The following is a 25,832-nucleotide window of genomic DNA, read 5'->3' as shown; positions in this document are numbered from 1 at the left end:
TTAGATTATAAAAACTAGTCTCTTATTTTTAAATTTAGATAAGAACTAAGCACCCTTTGTTTCCTAGCAACCACCGATGATGGCAAATCGTTTTGGCAAATTGGGAATTAATCCTCCACAAAAGTTCCTCAAAGCATGCTATGGAAGCCTGTTCAAAATGTTTCCTCTTGGTTTGTGACTTTCTGAGGAATCATAGCTTTCAAATGCTTAGATTCTTTTGCAAGCAGAATTGTTTGCTAAGGATATACTGTAGAATAGATTAAAATCTCCTAAAAGTCCTCCATCAAGGCTCATTTTTCTTTGGTTGCTCATGACCTGATGAATAGGAAAAGTTTTTTGTCTTTTTTTAGCTGTGCTTTAATATTGTGTGGAACAAGGACAGTGAGTTTACTACATTTTCATTGTTTTTTTTTAAAAAAAAGGCTTATTTTACACAGTTTTAAACCTAAACGTTCTCAACCGATTGTAAAGCTTAAGTGTTAAACAGCAGAATTTCCATGGATAATAGGAACTCAAGATATTATTTCTTACTGAAGAACTGGGCTCCACAGTGATGTACATAGCAGGTTTTATTTCAAATGTCCTCAAGTGGGACACATGAAATGAGGTTTCATTATAAAAAATGGTATCTTATATCCCTGTTGCCATTTTTTTTATTTTCCTAAATGTCTATAAAAATAAACTTTGTTCCTGCAACTGCCAAACCTGCATATTGATGGAAAGCAGAGCTAAGAATTAACTGATGGATATAGCTGCTTTATAATTTTACTACTAAAGATTGGAGCAGATATCATAATGCTATTGTTGCTGAGGCAGTGGTAATTCAGCTTAGACTTGTTGTTTTACTTCCTCAATGATTCAGAAGATCAAAAAAGACGTGTGTCTGTCTGTGAGTGTGCCTGTCTGTGAGTGTGCCTGTATGTGAGTGTGCCTGTCTGTGAGTGTGCCTGTCTGTGAGTGTGCCTGTCTGTGAGTGTGCCTGTCTGTGAGTGTGCCTGTCTGTGAGTGTGTCTGTCTGTGAGTGTGCCTGTCTGTGAGTGTGCCTGTCTGTGAGTGTGCCTGTCTGTGAGTGTGCCTGTCTGTGAGTGTGCCTGTCTGTGAGTGTGCCTGTCTGTGAGTGTGCCTGTGAGGGGGTTTAATGCCTACCTGGTAGAAAATTACTTGGGTTTTTGGATCTTCTGACTGAATATAAATATTAGCATCTCGTCAAGTTTTCAGTCTTCTGTCTCAGGGTCTGTCTCTTTGCAAAGATCTAAAGATGCTTTCACTGATACCCTATAAATCTGTAACAGCAGAAGTAAAACTAGAATTGAGTACTTTTGGGTAAATGGTTTGAAGATAGAAATATTCTTTAAAATTTCAGATTTTTCTTCTGCACATTTTGCTTTATCCACTATTGGTTTAAATATTTGTCTAGGATTTCCCATAATTTCCAATATTCTGCACTTTTGAGTTCTTTGTACTAAAATGATTGTCCTTCACTCTAGTAAAAAGACATTCTGCAAATAAATAATTTTGTTGAGATCTTAAAGGGACATGAAACCCAAAATATTTATTTCATGATTTAGACAGAGCATACATTTTTAAACAACTTTCCAATTTACTTATGTTATCTAAATTGCTTAATTCTCTTGGTATCTTTTGTTGAACAGCATATCTAGATAGGCTCAGGATCTGAGAGCTAGCTGCTGATTGGTGCCTGTACATATATGCCTCTTGTGACTGGCTTATCGATGTGTTAAGATACTTCCCAGTAGTGCATTGCTACTCATTCAAGAAAAGATACCAAGAGAACAAAGCAAAATAGATAATATAAGTAAATTAGAAAAAAAAAATTGCATTGTATACTTGATCTAAATCATGAAAGAAAAACTTTGGGTTTCATGTACCTTTAAGTTAGTTGTTCAGGCTCTTCATTATTATCTTTTGGTAATTTTGCATATTCTTGCCTTTAAAGGGGCACTGTAATCAAAAAGACTTGCCATACTTATGAAAGTGCAGCAGATAAACATGTTGATTTTTCATTTAAATTGAAACCGAAAGTAGCATCAGCTGTGTACGTCCTCCTAATGCTCATCCACTGGTAGGTACTTCCTGTTAATGCTCATCCACTGCTAGATACTTCCTGTTCCTGCTCATTGGTTAATGGCTACTGTTGCTGCTTACTGAGTATTATTAGCAGCTGCCAATCAATGAGCATAAGTAGAAGTAACACAGCTCATACTACTGTGTTATTAACAGCTATTTCTTATATAGTAATATATTTCCCATGTATTTTATACTCTGCAGCTGGTATAACCAGTCTTTGGAATCACATTAAGGGGCAACCAATTTTACAGTACACTGACCCTTTAAGTTATTTACATAATGACTTTGTGGACAGTAAGATGCTTTTCTACAATAGATCTTTTTCTTATCATTTTTGTATTTATTTTTTTATATTATGGAGGTTAATACACAATTCAACACACAATCTGTTACATAATACAGTGAGAGCCTCATGCTAATAAGCAGATCCGCAGCTAGGTAATATCACATAAAGCTTGGGTCCAAAAAAAGAAGAAGAAAGTCCAGTCCAGAGAAGAAGTCAGATCCAGGCAATATAACCAAGTAGATTAAAGGGTCAGGAAACCCCAATATTTTCTTTCATGATTTGGATAGAACATACAATTTTAAACAACTTTCCAATATACTTCTATTATCAAATTTGCTTCATTAACTTGTGATCATTTGATGAAGGAACAGCATTGCACTACTGGCAGCTAGCTGACCACATCTAGTTAGCCAATCACATGAGACAAATGTGTGCAGGCACCAATCGGCAACCAGCTCCCACTAGTGTAGGATATGTGTGTATTCGTTTTCAACAAGAGATACCAAGAGAACAAAGCACATTTGAAAATAGAAGTGAATTTAAAAGTGTCTTAAAATTGCATGCTGTATCTGAATCCTGCAAGTTTAATTTTGACTTTCCTATCCCTTTAAGTTTAACTAGGAGCAGATGTATGATATAAAATAACGGAGATTAAAGGGGTAGGAAAGTCAAAATTAAACTTGCATGATTTAGATAGAGCAAGTCATTTTAAGACACTTTTAAATTCACTTCTATTTTCAAATGTGCTCCGTTCTCTTAGTATCCCTTGTTAAAAAATGAATATGGATTAGCTGCTGCTAATTGGTGCTTGCACAAATTTGTCTCTTGTGATTGGCTAAATAGATATTTTCAGCTTCCTGTCAGTAGTGCAATGCTGTCCCTTCAGCAATGGATAACAAGAAAATGAAGCAAATTTGATAATAGAATTAAATTGGAAAGTTGTTTAAAATTGTATGTTCTATCTGAATCATAAAATAAAATTTGGAGGTTTACTATCCCTTTAAGCATAACCTCAAATTTTAAAGAAAGATGAGCATTACACACATCAACTCAATGAAAATATCACATAGTACACCAAACTTCTCTAAAAACTACTCAGAGCATGAAACGTTATCTAACAGGAAGAAGGATAAATAGCCACAGGGGGGCTTAAAAAATAAATAGTACCCTGCACCCAAAGATAAGGCAAGAAAGAGAGAAGAGAAAACAAAGATAGAAAGAAGGCCTCTAAACTCCGGGAAACCTATATCCACCTCCTGCCACCTTCTCAAGTCTGCCCCAAAATGTTATCCCTCAAATCCCAAATTTCTGTATAGAGTTCTGCCTTATGATGAACCAAGAAGACCCGGGCTTCTATATATATTTTATTTGTCAAGTTTCCACACTCTTTCCTCTCCCCTGAAGGGGGCTTTATTTTCTAATATTTATTCTGGTTCCTTCGTTCTGCCAAATTACAGGAACCATCAAGTTTTGTCACAGACTCTACTTTGTCAGAGAACTAAAAAATGAATATTAAAGGGACATGAAACCCAAATTGTTTCTTTCAGGATTCAGATAGAGCGTGCAATTTTAAACAGCTTTCTAATTTTCTTCTATTATCAAATTATCTTTGTTCTCTTGGTATCCTTTGTTGAATTGGAGGGAGGTAAGCTTATGTGCTCGTGTCTGCAGCACTATATGACAGTACTTTTTCAAGAATGTTATCCATTTGCAAGAGCACTAGTTGGCAGAACTATTTCCTGTAGAGCTCTAAGCATGTGCATGCTGACTACCTAATTATCTCTTAAAGGGACACTGAACCCAAATTTTAGAGCATGAAATTTTAAGCTACTTTCTAATTTACTCCTATAATCAATTTTTCTTCGTTCTCTTGCTATCTTTATTTTAAAAGCAGGAATGTAAATCTTAGCAGCCAACACATTTTAGGTTCAGCACCATGGATAGCGCTTGCTTATTGGAGGCTTACATTTACCCACCAATAAGCAAGCATAACCCAGGTTCTCAACCAAAAATTGGCCGGCTCCTATATATCACATTCTTGCTTTTTAAATAAAGATAGCAAGAGAACGAAAAAAAATTGATAATAGGAGTAAATTAGAACGTTGCTTAAAATTGCATGCTCTATCCGAATAATGAAAGAAAAAAAATTGGGTTTATAGTGTCCCTTTAAACAAAGAATACCATGAGAACAAACTCATTTGACAACAGAAATAAATGACATTTTTTTTTGTTAATTGTATGTTCTTTCTAAATCCCAAAAGAAAAAAAGTGCGTTGTATGTCTCTTCCAAGGACCAGTCTACTAATCTATTAAAACAAAATAGAAGTTTTGTAAGACTTCTGTTTTGTTTTTTCTTTGTTTTTTTAAATTCATAAACCTACCACACTAATTTCATATAACTATTTGTATATTTATCTTAAATGCACCTATTTTGGAAAGCAAATTATTGTGCGCGAATATGTACAAATTTTTTTTTTTTTAACCCTATTCTTATTAAAGAAAATTATTATTACAACAGACCTAGACACAAAATGGCAGTTCCCAAACATCAACAAAGATATTAGTCAGTCAAAGAGAAAATAATTGATGTAAAGTCCACAGTTATAACAAGTACAAATAAAAGCAATTTCTAAATATACAAGACAGTCTTGTTGAAAAAATGATGTGATACATTTTTCCTGTCTTTTTATATGCCAAATGGAGGATTGCAAAGTATATTGCACCCTCTGGTGTCTAGTGGTGGTAATGGTAGGTATTTTCACATGTAGGTGAAAAGAGAGGGCGTGAGAGGAAAAGCGTTATTCTTTGATGAGAGAATTATGGGAGATATTTGTTAAGATGGTAAAAGGGACAAAGGCAGAAGAGAGGGAAACTTGAGGGAGAAGTGTGGAATGAGAAATTATAGATATGATAGATGATTGCACAAATGTTTTTTCTTTAACCTAAGCCATTTACTGTAGATTGACCTGTTTTATATGCTAACACATCTTATATTCCAAAAAAATGCAGCACATATGTCTATCGCTGAATAATGTAGCAAGCTATATTAACAGCTAACCCTATAGGTATGTCTTTAGTGCTAGGTATGTTTTAACATCCGCTGCACTGCATGTGATTGCAGTGCAGGTTAGCTGTCCATTAAAGTGCTATTAATACAATTAGTATGTATATCATGTTTTAAGTAATAAAAACCGCCGGAATACAAAATAGTTTTGTCATTTCCGTTGGCAACAAACAATAAAAAGTGTATTTTTGTATCATTGCAGGATTATAAGAGATCATGGCCTTATAAATCTCAGAAAATTTCAAAGTAAGTATTTTTTAATAGTGCATTGGCAGTCTTGATGCCAGATATTGAGAGAGAGATACATTGCACTGGAGTCCCTGTTACTTATATGACCTGTTACTGGCATACTATCCAAGCTAAACATTATGGGGCCTATTTATCAAGATGTGAGTGGACATGATCCAATGTTGCGGATGAAGTCCGCTGCACATCGATAAATACCGTGGCTCAAGTCCGCTGCACATCGATAAATACTACAGCATATGCTCTCTGCATTTATCATTGCACCAGCAGTTCTTGTGAACTGCTGGTGCAATGCCGCTCCCTGCAGATTCGCGGCCAATCGGCCGCTAGCAGGGGGTGTCAATCAACCCAATCATATTCGATCGGGTTGATTTCCGACGATGTCTGTCCGCATCCTTCACAAGAACTGCTGGTGCAATGATAAATGCAGAGAGCATATGCTGTAGTCTTTAGACCACTGCTTCATAACTTTGTGTTTCTGGCGAGCCTGAAGGCTCTCCAGAAACATGGGGCATCAAGCTCCATACGGAGCTTGATTAATAGGCCCCTATATGTTGTTGCATGGTTCCTATTCACACGGTAGTAGCAAATGAGACTACATTGGAAAAGTGACTCTGTCTTAACCTCCCCCTCTTCAATATAATTGATAGTGAACCAGAGAAAATACAAAATATATTGAACTTGGTGAACTTAGCTTTTAAAGGGCCATGATACCCAAATGTTTAAACACTTGAAAGTGATGCAGCATAGCTGAAAAAAAGCTGACTAGAAAATATCACCTGAACATCTCTATGTAAAAAAGAAAGATATTTTACCTCAAAATGTCCTAAGTATTCACACCCCATTGTAAAGGACTTTAAGCAGCAAATCAGTATGTCTGTCCTGGGACCTGCAAGGGAGCGTGTCTCATGCACACTCATGTTGTTTCCCTAATTCAGTTTAAGGGAGTTTACTATGAAGTCTCATGAGAGTTAAAGGGACACTGAACCCAGATTTTTTTCTGTTGTGATTCAGATAGAGCATGCAATTTTAAGCAACTTTCTAATTTACTCCTATTATCAAATTATTTTCATTCTCTTGGTATCTTTATTTGAAATGCAAGAATGTAAGTTTAGATGCCGGCCCGTTTTTGGTGAACACACTGTGTTGTTCTTGCTGATTGGTGGGTAAAGTTCTTTCCATGGTTCTGAACAAAAAAAATAGCTTAGATGCTTTCTTTTTCAAATAAAGAAAGCAAGAGAACGAAGAAAAATTGATAATAGGAGTCAATTAGAAAGTTGTTTAAAATTGCATGCTCTATCTGAATCACGAAAGAAAAAAATTTGGTTCAGTGTCCCTTTAAGTGAAATCTCATGAGAACACAGTAAAAGAGTTCATGACATCAGCACTGTTGATGCTGATTGGCTGCAGTTCATTTATTCATTTATTTATTTTTTTACCTGCAGCTGGGCAGTAACTAAAGTGTAACTTTTTACTCAGTAAAAAGCTGAGGAAATTGTGAGGTAAAATATCTTCCTTTTTTACATAGAGATGCTCAGGTGATATTTTCCTGTCAGCTTTTTACAGTTATACTGCATCAGTTTTAAGTGATTTAGCATATGAGTATTATGTCCCTTTTAAAGAAGCTTTTATTTCTTTCAGAAGATTGTGAGAATCCATGATCATCACAAGTGTTCTTGCCTCCTCCTAATGAATTGGAGTTTAATCACACATAACATAAAATCTTTTAATCCCTCCTACTTTCCCATAATCCCTCAGTAAATTTTTTGCCTCCAGCATGAAGGGAGGTGAAGCTTGAACTGCTGACCTTCACGTCGTTTGACAGGGGTTCTGTAATCGTCTTAAGACCCATTGCCTCCTCAGAGAACCTTCAAACAAGGCAGTCAGATAGACAAGAGAGAAGCATGGCAGTAATTATCTTCTCCCAGGTGGGCATACCGGCCAATCCTGTTGTTTTACAGTATGCTGCTTGTTATATAACCTTACAGATCTTTGGCACTGTGCTTGGACTGCCTCAGATAGGCTTGTGTGCTGGAAGCAGCCTTCTGCAGGTAAGGTTTGCACAATAGATGGTGCTGACAGGCACGTACCATGCACTGTCATTCTCCTCAGGCTGTTAACATGACCATGTACACCTTTCAAATTGCCTAGTGTCATAGTCACATATATAATTTAACATTATATACAGCTTTAGGCACTTAAAAAAAAATAAAAAAGTTAAAATTGAGGTACTATCTCTTTAAATTTACCATAAAAACCAGAAGTCATTCTGGTTTATATGGAAGCCATTTTCTACTTATTGGGCTAATTCTATGCTAGAGACCCCAGAGGTTAATTTTTTTTAACTCTCCTCCTTCTCATTGGCCATCTTGCTGACACACTGCTACATTCCTTCTGAACAATAGGAATGATGAGCACCCGTTTTTTTCCAGATTTTGGCTAAATTACTGTATGTAATCTAAGAGACAGTGTACAATTTTTACCCTTCTAGGGACTACAGTTTACATTGTGCCAATTATTCTGTTCCTCTTTAGGGGGGTAATCCTTTCTGTGTCTTTTATACTGTATTTCTTTGCTGTTGTCTACCTATAGATGCTTGCTTATCCTTTCTATACACTGTATATTATGAAGCAAACTGGTGCAGCCCACATCTCTGGACATCATGCTGATGCTCTGTAAAGGCGATCTACCAATAATTTAACCCCTTCTCAATCATGTTTGCTTTGCAGGAATGTGTTAGTGTATCCCCCCACTAAGTTATGACACTTATGCATTATGTCTGTCTAATGGTAGACAGGGTCATGCAGCGTTGCATTTGCATCAGAGTGCTGATGGATTTACAATCTACAAGAGATATCTGCAGGACAGCTTTCTTCTGTTAAGTGTGATCAGTCCACGGGTCATCATTACTTGTGGGATATTAACTGCTCCCCTACAGGAAGTGCAAGAGGATTCACCCAGCAGAGTTGCTATATAGCTCCTCCCCTCTACGTCACCTCCAGTCATTCTCTTGCACCCAACGACTAGATAGGATGTGTGAGAGGACTATGGTGATATATTTAGTTTTTATATCTTCAATCAAAAGTTTGTTATTTTATAATAGCACCGGAGTGTGTTATTCCTTCTCTGGTAGAATTTGAAGAAGAATCTACCTGAGTTTTTCTATGATTTTAGCCGGAGTAGTTAAGATCATATTGCTGTTTCTCGGCCATCTGAGGAGTGAGGTAAACTTCAGATCAGGGGACAGCAGGCAGATTAATCTGCAAAGAGGTATGTAGCAGTTTATTATTTTCTGACATGGAATTGATGAGAAAATCCTGCCATACCGTTATAATGTAAACTCAGCCTTGAATGCAGTAGATGTAGCTGATATCAGGCTGTCATGTATGTATATTTTACACTTCAGTTTTCTGGGAAATGGTACTTCTCTGGCTTTTAAACTGTATACATAGACTTAACCTATTTTGCAGGGACTTGCAATAGGTTTTAAATGACAATTAATTATTGAGGTAAAACGTTTTTTTGCTGGCATGTAAAAACGTTTTTTTCTCTGAGGTACTGGGTGAAAAAATGTTTGGGCACTTTTTTTCCACTTGGCAATAGTTTTGATTTAAATTAGAGCAGTTCACTGATCCCTCTCAATGTTATGTGTGTGGGGGAGGGGCCATTTTGGTGCTTTCACTATGCATCAGAAAAACTCAGTCAGAGGTTCATTTTCTTCCTGCATGATCCGGTTCATCTCTACAGAGTTCAGGGATCTCAAGAGTCTTTTTTGAGGGAAGTAATCATACAGCAGAGCTGTGCTGATTGTATTGACTGTGATATAAAAAACGTTTATTTGTGTATTTTTTTTTCTGCTGCCTGGGTTAGTTATCATTTGCTGAGGGGAACAATCCTTTGCTAAAACTGTATATTCTGACAAAGATTGATGCTATAACTTAATTATTTTATCTGTTATAATATTTTTCTGTGCTTCTTAAAGGCACAGTTCGTTTTCATATTATTTGTAAATTACTTTGAAAAGTATTTCCAAGTTGCTGTTTATTTGCTAGTGTGTTAAACATGTCTGATTCAGAGGAAGATATCTGTGCTATATGTGTTAATGCCAAAGTGGAGCCCAATAGAAATTTATGTACTAAATGTATTGATGCTACTTTAAAAAATAGTCAATCTGTACAAATTGAACATATTTCACCAAACAACGAGGGGAGAGTTATGCCGACTAACTCGCCTCACGTGTCAGTACCTGCATCTCCCGCTCAGGAGGTGCGTGATATTGTAGCGCCGAGTGCATCTGGGCGGCCATTACAAATCACATTACAAGATATGGCTACTGTTATGACTGAAGTTTTGGCTAAACTACCAGAACTAAGAGGTAAACGTGATCACTCTGGGATGAGAACAGAGTGCGCTGATAATGCAAGGGCCATGTCTGATACTGCGTCACAGTTTGCAGAACATGAAGACGGAGAGCTTCATTCTGTGGGTGACGGTTCTGATCCAAATAAACTGGACTCAGACATTTCAAATTTTAAATTTAAGCTTGAGAACCTCCGTGTGTTACTAGGGGAGGTATTAGCGGCTCTGAATGATTGTAACACAGTTGCAATCCCAGAAAAAATGTGTAGGTTGGATAAATATTTTGCGGTACCGACGAGTACTGACGTTTTTCCTATACCTAAGAGACTTACTGACATTGTTACTAAGGAGTGGGATAGACCCGGTGTGCCTTTCTCACCCCCTCCTATATTCAGAAAAATGTTTCCAATAGACGCCGCCACACAGGACTTATGGCAAATGGTCCCTAAGGTGGAGGGAGCAGTTTCTACTTTAGCTAAGCGTACCACTATCCCAGTGGAGGATAGCTGTGCTTTTTCAGATCCAATGGATAAAAAATTAGAGGGTTACCTTAAGAAAATGTTTGTTCAACAAGGGTTTATATTGCAACCTCTTGCATGTATTGCGCCTGTCACGGCTGCAGCAGCATTTTGGTTTGAGTCTCTGGAAGAGACACTTCAATCATCCACACTAGATGACATCACACACAAACTTAAATTCCTTAAGTTAGCTAATTCATTTATTTCAGATGCCGTAGTACATTTAACTAAACTTGCGGCTAAAAATTCAGGATTTGCCATTCAGGCACGCAGAGCTCTGTGGCTAAAATCCTGGTCAGCTGATGTTACGTCTAAATCTAAATTGCTTAATATTCCTTTCAAAGGGCAGACCTTATTCGGGCCCGGCTTGAAAGAGATTATTGATGACATTACAGGAGGTAAAGGTCATGCCCTGCCTCAGGACAAGGCCAAAGCCAAGGCTAGACAGTCCAATTTTCGTTCCTTTCGTAATTTCAAAGCAGGAGCAGCATCAACTTCCTCTGCACCAAAACAGGAAGGAGCTGTTGCTCGCTACAGACAAGGCTGGAAACCTAACCAGTCCTGGAACAGGGGCAAACAGGCCAGAAAACCTGCTGCTGCCCCTAAGACAGCATGAATTGAGGGCCCCCGATCCGGGACCGGATCTAGTGGGGGGCAGACTTTCCCTCTTCGCCCAGGCTTGGGCAAGAGATGTTCAGGATCCCTGGGCGTTAGAGATCATATCTCAGGGATACCTTCTGGACTTCAAATCCTCTCCCCCAAGAGGGAGATTTCATCTGTCAAGGTTGTCAACAAACCTAACAAAGAAGGAAGCGTTTCTACGCTGCGTACAAGATCTTTTATTAATGGGAGTGATCCATCCAGTTCCGCGGTTGGAACAAGGACAAGGGTTTTACTCAAATCTGTTTGTAGTTCCCAAAAAAGAGGGAACCTTCAGGCCAATCTTGGATTTAAAGATCCTAAACAAATTCCTAAGAGTTCCATCGTTCAAGATGGAAACTATTCGAACAATTTTGCCCATGATCCAAGAGGGTCAGTACTTGACCACAGTGGATTTAAAGGATGCTTACCTTCACATACCGATTCACAGAAGTCATTACCGGTATCTAAGGTTTGCCTTTTTAGACAGGCATTACCAGTTTGTAGCTCTTCCATTCGGACTGGCTACGGCTCCAAGAATCTTCACAAAGGTTCTGGGCACTCTTCTGGCGGTACTAAGACCGCGAGGAATTTCAGTAGCTCCGTACTTAGACGACATACTGATACAAGCTTCAAGCTTTCAAACTGCCAAATCTCATACAGAGATAGTACTGGCATTTCTAAGGTCGCATGGATGGAAAGTGAACAAAGAGAAAAGTTCTCTCTTTCCACTCACAAGAGTTCCCTTCCTGGGGACTCTGATAGATTCTGTAGAAATGAAGATTTACCTGACAGAGGACAGGTTAACAAAACTTCAAAGTGCATGCCGTGTCCTTCATTCCATTCAAGAGACCAGAAATTCTCTTCTATGGTGGCTTTATCGGCCACATCTGTCCAGGGGAATGCCATTCAGCAGGCCAGACTGGTCAATTGTAACAACAGACGCCAGCCTACTAGGTTGGGGCGCTGTCTGGAATTCTCTGAAGGCTCAGGGACTATGGAATCAGGAGGAGAGTCTTCTTCCAATAAACATTCTGGAATTGAGAGCAGTCCTCAATGCTCTTCTGGCTTGGCCCCAGTTAGCAACTCGGGGGTTCATCAGGTTCCAGTCGGACAACATCACGACTGTAGCTTATATCAACCATTAGGGAGGGACAAGAAGCTCCCTAGCAATGATGGAAGTATCGAAGATAATTCGCTGGGCAGAGTCTCACTCTTGCCACCTGTCTGCAATCCACATCCCGGGAGTGGAGAACTGGGAGGCGGATTTCTTAAGTCGTCAGACTTTTCATCCGGGGGAGTGGGAACTTCATCCAGAGGTCTTTGCCCAAATACTTCGACGTTGGGGCAAACCAGAGATAGATCTCATGGCGTCTCGACAGAACGCCAAGCTTCCGCGCTACGGGTCCAGATCCAGGGATCCGGGAGCGGTCCTGATAGATGCCTTGACAGCACCATGGACCTTCAGGATGGCTCATGTGTTTCCACCTTTCCCGATGCTTCCTCGATTGATTGCCAGAATCAAACAGGAGAAAGCATCAGTGATTCTAATAGCGCCTGCATGGCCATGCAGGACTTGGTATACAGATCTGGTGGACATGTCATTCTGTCCACCTTGGTCGTTACCTCTGAAACAGGACCTTCTGATTCAGGGTCCTTTCAAACATCAAAATCTAACTTCTCTGAAGCTGACTGCTTGGAAATTGAACGCTTGATCTTATCAAGGCGTGGTTTTTCTGAGTCAGTTATTGATACCTTAATACTGGCTAGGAAGCCTGTTACCAGAAAGATTTACCATAAAATATGGCGTAAATACCTATATTGGTGCGAATCCAAAGGTTACTCTTGGAGTAAGGTTAGGATTCCTAGGATATTGTCTTTTCTACAAGAAGGTTTAGAAAAGGGGTTATCCGCTAGTTCCTTAAAGGGACAGATCTCAGCTCTGTCCATTCTGTTACACAAGCGTCTGTCAGAAGTTCCAGACGTTCAGGCTTTTTGTCAGGCTTTGGCCAGGATTAAACCTGTGTTTAAAGCTGTGGCTCCACCATGGAGTTTAAACCTTGTTCTTAACGTTTTACAGGGTGTTCCGTTTGAACCCCTTCATTCCATTGATATAAAGTTGTTATCTTGGAAAGTTCTATTTTTAATGGCTATTTCCTCGGCTCGAAGAGTCTCTGAGTTATCAGCCTTACATTGTGATTCTCCTTATTTGATTTTTCACTCGGATAAGGTAGTTCTGCGTACTAAGCCTGGGTTCTTACCTAAGGTAGTCACTAACAGGAATATCAATCAGGAGATTGTTGTTCCATCCTTGTGCCCAAATCCTTCTTCGAGGAAGGAACGTCTCTTGCACAATCTGGATGTAGTTCGTGCCCTTAAATTTTATTTACAGGCAACTAAAGATTTTCGACAAACGTCTTCCCTGTTTGTCGTTTACTCTGGTCAGAGGAGAGGTCAAAAAGCTTCTGCTACCTCTCTCTCTTTTTGGCTTCGTAGCATAATTCGTTTAGCTTATGAGACTGCTGGACAGCAGCCTCCTGAAAGAATTACAGCTCATTCCACTAGAGCTGTGGCTTCCACTTGGGCCTTTAAGAATGAGGCCTCTGTTGAACAGATTTGCAAGGCTGCAACTTGGTCTTCGCTTCATACTTTTTCCAAATTTTACAAATTTGACACTTTTGCTTCCTCGGAGGCTATTTTTGGGAGAAAGGTTCTTCAGGCAGTGGTTCCTTCTGTATAAAGAGCCTGCCTATCCCTCCCGTCATCCGTGTACTTTTGCTTTGGTATTGGTATCCCACAAGTAATGATGACCCGTGGACTGATCACACTTAACAGAAGAAAACATAATTTATGCTTACCTGATAAATTCCTTTCTTCTGTAGTGTGATCAGTCCACGGCCCGCCCTGTTTTTTAAGGCAGGTAAATATTTTTTAAATTATACTCCAGTCACCACTACACCCTTGGCTTCTCCTTTCTCGTTGGTCCTTGGTCGAATGACTGGAGGTGACGTAGAGGGGAGGAGCTATATAGCAACTCTGCTGGGTGAATCCTCTTGCACTTCCTGTAGGGGAGCAGTTAATATCCCACAAGTAATGATGACCCGTGGACTGATCACACTACAGAAGAAAGGAATTTATCAGGTAAGCATAAATTATGTTTTTCTGACCTGTCCCCTAATTTGAATCAATATAGCAATTTCAGAACTAATGGATGTCGCACCTCCACCAGTAAAATGCAGATGTTTGCAATGGCCTAAAAGGAATGGCTCATCAAGGATATCCCTCAGGAGCAACCCGTCTAGGTACCCTGTAAAAATCAGGAGTACAAGTGGGTTCAGAATCCTCCTATTTTTAGGAAGATTATTCAGAAACCCAGGACCCCCCCCTGCTGATGAAGTGTCATTTTAAAAGGACAGACTAGTCAAAATTAAAGTTTCATGGCTCAGATAGGGCATTCAATTTTAAACAAATTTCCAATCTACTTTTATTGTTCTCTTGGTATTCTTTGTTGAAAGCTAACCCTAGGTAGGCACATATGCTTATTTATAAGCCCTTGAAGGCTGCCTCTTATCTCAGTACATTTTGACAGTTTTTCACAGCTAGACAGCGCTACTTCATCAGGGCCGGACTGGGCTTAATAAACAGCCCTGAAAATATTAAAGACCAGCCCTATAGTTTGTCGAGTATATAAACACACACACACACACATATATATATATATATATATATATATATATATATATATATATATACATACATATACAGACACATAATAAATATATATATATATACCACATATGTGTATATATATATATATATATATATATATATATATATATTATACTACACATTTTATTTTATCTTTTATTAACAAACAACTTCTAATATCAGCCTCACACAGACTTGCATACTTTTTTTTAGTAGACCACTGCTCCTTGAAATTGACTGTTGTAAATCACTGTGTCATTGGAGTGGCAACCCCTCTGACATGACCTTCTGGCCTGTAGATCTATCTAATGCAACAAGATTGCTTGCAGATAACAAATTTAACGCCATAGCTGACAAAAAGGGCTACTTTGCACTGCTTGGAAATAAACTGCAGTCCTTTTGGTAGCTAAGGGGTTAAATTGTGTTCTGGATGCTAATGATGTTGGTTAGCCAAGAACACACACAAACTTTTTTTCCTAAGCTGTTCCGTTGTTCCGTTCTGGGGAGAGCAGAAGTCAGAAGTGTCAGCCTATTTTACAGATCACAAGGTAGATGAAATATATAGAAAAAAAGATAAACTGCAGTACCTTTTACTGGGAGGAACCCTTTCTGATCTCCTGTCTACCTGTTCTTTTACATTTCTGCAACACAGCAGGAGGACACAGCTGCAACTGGCAAAGCTACTCCTCCCACATCCATCCTTCTCACAAATGTCCACGCACAGTACAGTAGCGGTACAGCCTGCAAGTGGGTATTAGGCTTAGCCAATTTAAAAGATAAATAAATATGCAAACTCTGCCCTGCATATCAGCGCACAGCAGCAACACTCACTAAATTGAGGACAGCCGGCCCAGCTGCTCCGGCACACTGGGAAATATACTGGCGTCCCGGTGGCCCAATCCGTCACTGTACTTTATGTTCCACAAAGTTATTTATGAGTCAGCACTGGTTGGCTAAAAAGCAAGTCTATCAAAAGAACTGAAATAAAGAGGCAGTCTGCAGAGTCTTAGATATAAGGTAATCACAGAGGTAAAAACTGCAAAACTGGGGAATTGGTAATAAATGGATTATCTATCTTTTTAAACATTAACAATTCTGGAGTAGACTGTCCCTTTAAGAGGTTGAATATTCTCTTAACTATAGACAAAAATCTATTAAGAAGATTGATACATTCTTCAAGGCATCTACAAAAAAGCCATCTACCTTCCCTGTTCCCGATTAAATTTCTGACAAAATCACTAAGGAATAGAAAAAAACACGTGTTCCCTCTGCAAATTCAAGGACATGTTCCCTTTTCCCTCTGAAAAATTGGGAGAAATGGCAAACTATTCCTAAGGTGTATGGTGTTATCTCCACTCTGGCTAGGCAGGCTACCATTCCTTTAGAAGGCAGCATCTCGGTTAAGGTACCAATTGACAAAAAGCTTGAAAGCCTTCTCATACAATCCTTCCAGCTGGCAGTCTATATGTTTGTCCAGCTGTTAGTGTAGCCTTCGTTGCTGCAGCTACTACAGTCTGGTGTGACATTTATGACATTTCCCAAGAAGCTTCATTTGAAGAAATTCAGGATGGCTTGAGGTTGGTCAACACTGTGAACAGTTTCATTTGTGATGCAGCTGTTTAAATGACTTGCATTAATGTGAAATGTGTTTCTATGGCTGTTCTGGCAAGAAGAGCCTTATGGCTTGTCATTGTGTGCCGACTGCCGATATAGTCTTTTTCCCCTTCTTTTCCAGGGAAATATTTTATTTGGACTGGATGCTGTTATTGTAACAGTCGCTGGTTAAGTTAAGTCTGCTAGACATTATCACTCTTTTCTTCAATCCAAGCAAAGATCCTCCTCCATAGTGTCTCAAAAGTCAGAAACTTCCACTTGGAAGCCTTGTTCTTCTTAGTCTAAATCCAAACAGGCAAAAAAGCCTGCCCCTGCTCCAAATCTGCATGAAGGTGCAGCTCCTAGATTGAGAGTTTTTCAGGAGGCTTGGGATAACTTGATTCAGGACCTTTGGGTACTAAACATAATTTCCCAAGGGTACCACATAGGCTTTCGGCCTCACCTTCCTTGACAAAGCTTCCTCCTGTGCCATATTCCCAAAGATCCTTTAAAGGCCAGAGCTTTCTTGGCATGTGTAACATACCTAGAAGCCATGGGAGTGATTTACTCCAGTCCCTTTAGAGGAACAGAATCAAGAGTTCTATTCAAACCTTTTCAGTGTTCCAAAGAGAGAGGGAAATTTCAGGCCCATTTTAAATCTAAAAACTTTACACAAATTTATGAAAGTTCCGACTTTCTAAATAAAGATGTTTTGCACTATACTTCCTTTAGTGCAGGAGGATCAATTTACCTCTACCGAAGACTTAAAAGATTCCTATTTGCATATCCCTATTCACAGCAATCATACCAAATTCCTCTGATTTACCTTCCTAAATAGGCATTATCAGTTGATGGAGCTTCCCTATGATCTGTCAAGGGCACCAAGAATCTTTTCAATGGTTCTCAGAAACAGTAGTGAGAGCTCAGGGGATTGCGATAACTCCTTATCTAGACGACATTCTGGTACAGGTTACTTTCCAGATGGGAAAGGAACATACAAGCAAAGTTTGTCAGTTCCTTTGTATTCATGGTTGGAAAATCAACCTTTCAAAGAGCTCTTAAATCCCTCAAATAAGGGTTATATTTCTGGGTTTCATAATAGATTCAGTATCAATGAGACTGTCTCTCATGGATCATCGCAGACTCAAGTTGCAGATGGCTTGTGTTCTTCCCCAACTCCTCTTCCTACAGTCCTTCAATGCATTGAAGTAGTAGGTCTCATGGTAACAGCTACAGGTGCACTACTTTTTTCAATTTACGTATTCTACAACTAAAAATGTTGAAACAGTGTAGGATCTGTGTTAGAAGATCTACTTAGACCTCATGACAAGGCAATCCCTAGCATTTGGCAGACTTGCCAATCTCTTGTTCAGGGGTCTTCCCGTCTCCCTCCAAATTGGGTGGTCATCACCACGGATGCCAAGGCAGTACTCAAATTGCCTTAGTGATTAAAAAGAGATCCCTGATTCTGACTTGGGCAGAATTCTATCATTGCATGATTTCAGAAATCCACATCTTAGCTACAGTGAACTTTCTCAGTCGTCAATACCATTACCTGGGGAATGGTCTCTGAATCAGGAGGTATTCAAACAGATTGTGAGTTAATGGGGCAGGCCAGATATAGATCTTATGGCATCCTCTCAGGAAGGAACTTCTGTCAAGGTCCCTTCTTTCCTCAAGACCTCAAGCTTTAAATTTGACTGAATGGCAGTTGAACACCTAGTTTTAAAAAAAAATGTTTTATCAAGTGATAGACACTGATACAAGCCTGAAAACCTGTTACGAGGCACATTTATCACAAGGTTTGGAAAGCTTTTCTTACCTGATGTTAGACTAAGCATTATAGTTGGAAATCCTTTTGAATTCCTTGTGTTTTACAGGATGGTCTAGAAAAAGGTTTATCAGCAAGTTAAAGGTCAAATTTTAGCCTTGTCGGTCTTGTATCAGAAAAAGATCTCAACTTCTTGACATTCAAGATTTTGTTTTAGCTTCGGTCAGGATAAGACTGGTTATTAGATCAGCTTCTCCTCCTAATAACCTTAGCCTGGTTTTGAGAGTTCTTCATGTTTAACCTTTTGAACCTATGCATGATCTTAATATTCAACGTATTATTGTTGAAGATTCCTCGGCCAGAAGAGTGTCTGAAATTTTTTCCCTATCCTGTAATTCCCCTTACCTGAATTTTTATCAGGGCGATTTTGAGAACTAACTATTCTTTCCTGCCTAAAGTAGTTTCTTTGCAAAACAATTAGGAGAGTGTGGTTCAGTGTTTCTGTCCAGCACCAACAAATGCTAAAGAGAGACTGCTTGACTTGTTGGATGTGGTCAAGGTTTTAAAATGTTATCTTTGCATATACAGTATTTACTACATTTTACCATTTTGATAAATTTGCCTCTGAGGCTGCTTTTGGTAGGAAAAGTTCTGTAGGCCACAGGGCAGTTTAGTGCCATTCTTGCCTTAACTTTTATCCATCCTTTTTTTCATGGTGGTTTTGACTTCACTGCTTAGATATAGGATCCCACATGTTATGGCTCATGTACTCTTACCATTTTATGAAATAAAACAAAATGTATGCTAACCTCATTACATTCATTATGGTGACAGTCCACTAGTCACAGTCTTGTTTTTCTGATTAGTTGATATCAGTTTGCACATCACTGACCCTGCTTTATCTTTCGTAAATATTATTATTTTTCTCCTTATGCCTTGCCGTTTGTATGAGGGATTATGGGAAAGGGGTAGGGATTAAAACCTCTGTTATGTTTTGTGTTTTGCTGCCTCATAGTGGACTGGACTTTAATCGCACATGTGATGGCTTGTGGACTCTCACTATCATAATAAAAAAGGAATTTATCAGGTAAGTATAATTTTTTTTTGTTATCTATTAATAATATTCTAATATCATTACTCAGTTTTAGAAAGAAAATATCCCAAAGATGTTCAAGAACTTTATGAAACAATGAGGAGATTCGCTCGGATTTTAGGACCATTGGAACATGACAAATTTATTGAGAGCCATGCACGTAAGCAGCTTTAAATCCTTGTTCTTTTAACCGGTTCTATGCAGCTATGAGTTGACCAAAACAAATATCCTTTCTGTAGCTACTGTATATAGGACATATATAGAATATAAACTAAAGAAACACTAAAGAGTCTGAGTATTTTTTTATAATGTGTTCTGCCTTAGTGTATTTGTAAAAAGAGAGCACCTAAGTTTAAAAAGTACGATATAAAAATAATTTAAAACATCTTTGAAAGTGAAATGAAATATAGGTGTCCACATTGTTTATTATATAGCACATTCATCAAACAGAGCTTTGTTTCTCCTACGGTGTGTCCGGTCCACGGCTTCATCCTTACTTGTGGGAATATTCTCTTCCCTAACAGGAAATGGCAAAGAGAGCACAGCAAAAGCTGCCTATATAGCTCCCCCTCTGGCTCCGCCCCCCAGTCATTCTCTTTGCCGCTCTGAACAAGTAGCATCTCCACGGGGATGGTAAAGAGTATGTGGTGTTAGTTGTAGTTTTATTTCTTCTATCAAGAGTTTGTTATTTTAAAATAGTGCCGGTTTGTACTATTTACTCTACAACAGAAAGTGATGAAGAGTTCTGTTAAAAGAGGAGTATGATTTTAGCAACAGTAACTAAAATCCATTGCTGTTCCCACGCAGGACTGTTGAAACCAGAGAACTTCAGTTGGGGGGAACAGTTTGCAGACTTTTCTGCTCCAGGTATGACTAGTCTCTTTTCTAACAAGACATAGTAATGCTAGAAGACTGTCATTTTCCCTTATGGGATCGGTAAGCCATTTTCTTAGACTCATAACAGAATGAAGGCTTATAAATGGGCTATATACTGGTTGACACTATTGTGGGCTAAATCGATTGATTTATATAATATTTATATGACTTTTGGAGTGTTTTGTGACTTGGAAACACCTTTGGGAACGTTTTTATTATGCCTGGCAGTTGTTTAGACACCTAATCTAGTCAGGAAGGCCCCTTCACTCTGGTATGCAGAGGGAGGAGGCCTCATTTTCGCGCCTCAGTTGCGCAGTTACTTCTGGAAGCAGTGCATGCAGCTTCATGTGAGAGGGTCCTGTGGCCATAAAAACGATTTCAAGAAGGCTTATTTCTGTGGTGAATAACCCCCAAGGAAGGTAAAAGCCGCAGCAAAGGCTGTGGCAGGGACTGTAGTGGGTTTAAACTGGTAAATTGAACAATTAGCTCTGGTTAAAGACTTGAAATTTGGTGTGCAGTACTTTCAAAGCATTAAGACACTAGGGTGCAAATTTTGTAAAGATCGGATATTTCCTTCATAGTTTTTCAAACATTCAGAAATAAAGTGTACTCTTTTTATTATTTAAAGAGACAGTAACGGTTTTGTTTAAAAAGGGTTTTATTGCATTAATAGCCTGCCTAAGTCTGTCTAACATGTCTATACCTTCAGATAGCATATGTTCTGTGTGTATGGAGGCCAAGGTGGTTCCCCCTTTAAATGTATGTGAAAATTGTGCCATGGCGTCCAAACAAAGTAAGGACAGTTCTGTCACATTTAATAAGGTTGCCCAAGATGATTCTTCATATGAAGGTAGTGGGGATAGTTCATCATCCTCTCCAGTCCCTAAGGTTGAGGGGGCAGTTTCTACGTTGGCCAAGCGCACGGCTATTCCCATTGAGGACAGTTGTGCTTTCAAAGATCCTATGGATAAAAAATTGGAAGGATTGCTTAAAAAGATATTTGTCCAGCAAGGTTTCCTTCTCCAACCAATTTCGTGCATTATTCCTGTCACAACGGCGGCGTCTTTTTGGTTCGAGGAACTAGAAAATTCGCTCCATAAGGAGACTCCATATGAGGAAGTCATGGACAGAATTCACGCACTAAAGTTGGCTAATTCCTTTATTTTAGATGCAGCTTTTCAATTGTCAAAATTAACGGCGAAAAATTCAGGTTTTGCAATAGTGTTGCGCAGAGCGCTTTGGCTAAAATCTTGGTCGGCGGATGTGTCGTCCAAGACAAAACTGCTTAATATTCCTTTCAAAGGTAAGACCCTTTTCGGGCCAGAATTGAAGGAGATTATTTCAGACATCACTGGGGGGGAAGGGCCATGCCCTCCCACAGGATAGGCCTTTCAAGGCTAAGAACAAATCTAATTTTCGTTCCTTTCGCAATTTCAGGAACGGACCGTCTCCTAACTCTGCAGCCTCTAGACAAGAGGGTAACACTTCCCAGCCTAAACCAGCATGGAAACCAATGCAAGGCTGGAACAAGGGTAAACAGGCCAAGAAGCCTGCTGCTGCTACCAAGACAGCATGAAGGGGTAGCCCCCGATCCGGGACCGGATCTAGTAGGGGGCAGACTTTCTCTCTTTGCTCAGGCTTGGGCAAGAGATGTTCCGGATCCCTGGGCACTAGAAATAGTCTCTCAGGGGTATCTTCTAGAGTTCAAGGAACATCCTCCAAGGGGAAGGTTCCACATGTCTCGCTTATCTTCAGACCAGATAAAGAGACAGGCTTTCTTACATTGCGTAGGAGACCTATTAAAGATGGGAGTGATACACCCAGTTCCGACAGCGGAACAAGGTCTGGGGTTTTACTCAAACCTGTTTGTAGTTCCCAAAAAAGAGGGAACTTTCAGGCCAATTCTGGATTTAAAAATTCTAAACAAATTCCTCAGAGTTCCATCATTCAAAATGGAAACCATTCGAACGATTTTACCAACAATCCAGGAGGGTCAATACATGACTACCGTGGACTTAAAGGATGCGTACCTACATATTCCTATCCACAAAGATCATCATCAGTTCCTAAGGTTCGCCTTTCTGGACAAACATTACCAGTTCGTGGCTCTTCCGTTCGGTTTAGCCACTGCTCCCAGAATTTTCACAAAGGTGCTAGGATCCCTGCTAGCGGTTCTAAGACCGAGGGGCATTGCGGTGGCACCTTACTTAGACGACATCCTAATCCAAGCGTCGGCCCTTTCCAGATCAAGGGCTCATACAGACATTGTATTAGCCTTTCTCAGGTCTCACGGGTGGAAGGTGAACGTAGAAAAGAGTTCCCTGTCCCCGTCTACAAGGGTTCCCTTTCTGGGAACAATAATAGATTCTGTAGAAATGAAGATCTTTCTGACAGAGGTCAGAAAATTAAAACTTCTAAACACTTGTCAAGTTCTTCAATCTATTCCTCAGCCTTCCATAGCTCAGTGCATGGAGGTAATAGGACTAATGGTTGCAGCAATGGACGTGGTTCCTTTTGCTCGAATTCATCTAAGACCATTGCAACTGTGCATGCTCAAACAGTGGAATGGGGATTATGCAGACTTGTCTCCCCAGATTCAAGTAGACAAGGTAACCAGAGACTCGCTCCGCTGGTGGTTGACTCAGGATCACCTGTCTCAGGGAATGAGTTTCCGCAGACCAGAGTGGGTCATCGTCACGACCGACGCCAGTCTCTTAGGCTGGGGCGCGGTCTGGGACTCCCTGAAAGCTCAGGGTCTATGGTCTCGGGAAGAGTCCCTTCTCCCGATAAACATTTTGGAACTGAGAGCGATATTCAATGCGCTCCTGGCCTGGCCCCACCTAGCGAAGGCCAGATTCATAAGATTTCAGTCGGACAACATGACGACTGTAGCGTACATCAATCATCAGGGGGGAACAAGGAGTTCCTTGGCGATGACAGAGGTATCCAAGATCATCAAATGGGCGGAGGATCACTCCTGCCACCTATCTGCAATCCACATCCCAGGAGTAGACAACTGGGAGGCGGATTATTTGAGTCGTCAGACTTTCCATCCGGGGGAGTGGGAGCTCCACCCGGAGGTCTTTGCCCAGTTAACTCAACTATGGGGCACTCCGGATATGGATCTGATGGCGTCTCGTCAGAACTTCAAAGTTCCTCGATACGGGTCCAGATCCAGGGATCCCAGGGCGACACTAGTGGATGCATTAGTGGTGCCTTGGTCGTTCAATCTAGCTTATGCGTTTCCACCGTTCCCTCTCCTTCCCAGGCTGGTAGCCAGGATCAAACAGGAGAAGGCCTCGGTGATCCTAATAGCTCCTGCGTGGCCATGCAGGACTTGGTATGCAGACCTGGTGAATATGTCATCGACTCCACCATGGAAGCTACCTTTGAGACAGGATCTTCTAATACAAGGTCCATTCGAACATCCAAATCTAGTCTCTCTGCAACTGACTGCTTGGAAATTGAACGCTTGATTCTATCTAAGCGTGGGTGTTCAGATTCAGTTATAGATACTCCTGGTTCAAGCCAGAAAGCCTGTGACTAGGAAGATTTACCATAAGATATGGCACAAATATATCCGTTGGTGCGAATCCAAGGGTTTTTCTTGGAGTAAAATCAAAATTCCTAGGATTCTTTCCTTTCTCCAAGAGGGTTTGGAGAAAGGTCTTTCAGCTAGTTCTCTAAAGGGACAGATATCTGCTCTGTCTGTCTTGTTGCACAAACGTCTGGCAGCCGTGCCAGATGTACAAGCGTTTGTACAGGCGTTAGTCAGAATCAAGCCTGTTTACAGACCTATGACTCCTCCATGGAGTCTAAACTTAGTTCTTCAAGGGCTTCCGTTTGAACCTTTGCATTCCATAGATATTAAGTTACTATCTTGGAAAGTTCTGTTTTTAGTTGCTATTTCTTCTGCCAGAAGAGTTTCTGAATTATCTGCTTTGCAGTGTACTTCTCCCTATCTGGTATTTCATGCAGATAAGGTAGTTTTACGTACCAAACCTGGTTTTCTTCCAAAAGTAGTTTCCAACAGGAATATTAACCAGGAAATAGTTGTTCCTTCTCTATGTCCGAATCCAGTTTCAAAGAAGGAACGTTTGTTACACAACCTAGATGTGGTCCGTGCTTTAAAATTCTATTTAGAAGCAACAAAGGATTTCAGACAAACATCATCTTTGTTTGTCGTTTATTCTGGTAAGAGGAGAGGGCAGAAAGCTTCTGCTACCTCTCTTTCCTTTTGGCTGAAAAGCATCATCCGATTGGCTTATGAGACTGCCGGACGGCAGCCTCCTGAACGAATTACAGCTCACTCTACTAGAGCTGTGGCTTCCACATGGGCCTTCAAGAACGAGGCTTCTGTTGATCAGATCTGTAAGGCAGCGACTTGGTCTTCTCTGCATACTTTTGCCAAATTTTACAAATTCGATACTTATGCTTCTTCGGAGGCTGTTTTTGGGAGAAAGGTTTTGCAAGCCGTGGTGCCTTCCGTTTAGGTAACCTGACTTGCTCCCTCCCTTCATCCGTGTCCTAAAGCTTTGGTATTGGTTCCCACAAGTAAGGATGAAGCCGTGGACCGGACACACCAATGTAGGAGAAAACAGAATTTATGTTTACCTGATAAATTTCTTTCTCCTACGGTGTGTCCGGTCCACGGCCCGCCCTGGCTTTTAGTCAGGTTTGAAAATTTTTATTCCATACACTACAGTCACCACGGCACCCTATAGTTTCTCCTTTTTCTCCTAACCGTCGGTCGAATGACTGGGGGGCGGAGCCAGAGGGGGAGCTATATGGGCAGCTTTTGCTGTGCTCTCTTTGCCATTTCCTGTTAGGGAAGAGAATATTCCCACAAGTAAGGATGAAGCCGTGGACCGGACACACCGTAGGAGAAAGAAATTTATCAGGTAAACATAAATTCTGTTTTCCAGAAGTTCTGCCACAGTAGAACTAAATATGTAGAATAAATAAATAGTAACATAAACCTAGTAGATGAGGTTGAAAAAAAGACAGAAGTCCAAATGGAGCTAGTATCTGCACATAACAGATAATACATACATTAGAAAGATTTCTTTGGAATGACAAAAGAACTCGCATATCCTGGAATCAATCTTTAAAATACTGCATGATCTGTTGTGTGAAAGAAAAAAGGCGATCCCCCATATTTTGCAAGAAAAGGGATAGGCCTGTCTGACTCTAAGTATATGTCTTGAAAAACCCACTGGTTTAGATTATCAACATAAGGTGGTGGATTAATATAGGAGAGCAATGCTCTGTGTCTGGGAGTAAATGGAACCCCAAATACCCAATTAGAAATTAGAATGAAGTTAAAATTGTCTCAGAAAACCATTCATACTACACAAATCTTTATTGGGAGACAAAAAGTAAAGTCCAGCAGGACTCAGACAAACATTCACACATACACTGATTAAAATTAGCTCAAGCTCGTGTCTTAATTTGGAAGAATTCAATATGTAGCGTGGGAAACGGAAATATTATTTTTGCAGTAATCTCTGCAAATTGGGTTCTTAAGGATATCTAATATAAGCAGATGCTATAAGATTCCTAAGATTGTTAATAATATGCAGATTAACTGT

At 39.9% G+C, this 25,832-nt stretch overlaps 1 protein-coding gene across 1 annotated transcript in view; it reads left to right on the top strand.

Annotated features, from left to right (window-relative positions):
* Nucleotides 1-25,832, top strand: part of TADA2A (transcriptional adaptor 2A) — a 126,688-nt gene that overhangs the window by 35,410 nt on the left and 65,446 nt on the right. The window contains exons 9-10 of the mRNA XM_053706902.1: nt 5,641-5,684; nt 19,415-19,525. Of these exons, the coding sequence (XP_053562877.1) occupies nt 5,641-5,684; nt 19,415-19,525 (155 nt within the window). The remainder of the gene's footprint in view (nt 1-5,640; nt 5,685-19,414; nt 19,526-25,832) is intronic.

The sequence above is a fragment of the Bombina bombina genome, chromosome 3 (genome assembly GCF_027579735.1).
Source record: "Bombina bombina isolate aBomBom1 chromosome 3, aBomBom1.pri, whole genome shotgun sequence".
NCBI classification, from domain to species: domain Eukaryota; kingdom Metazoa; phylum Chordata; class Amphibia; order Anura; family Bombinatoridae; genus Bombina; species Bombina bombina.
The sequence above is the reverse complement of the archived record's forward strand: the minus strand, read 5'-3'. Positions and strand labels throughout refer to the sequence as shown.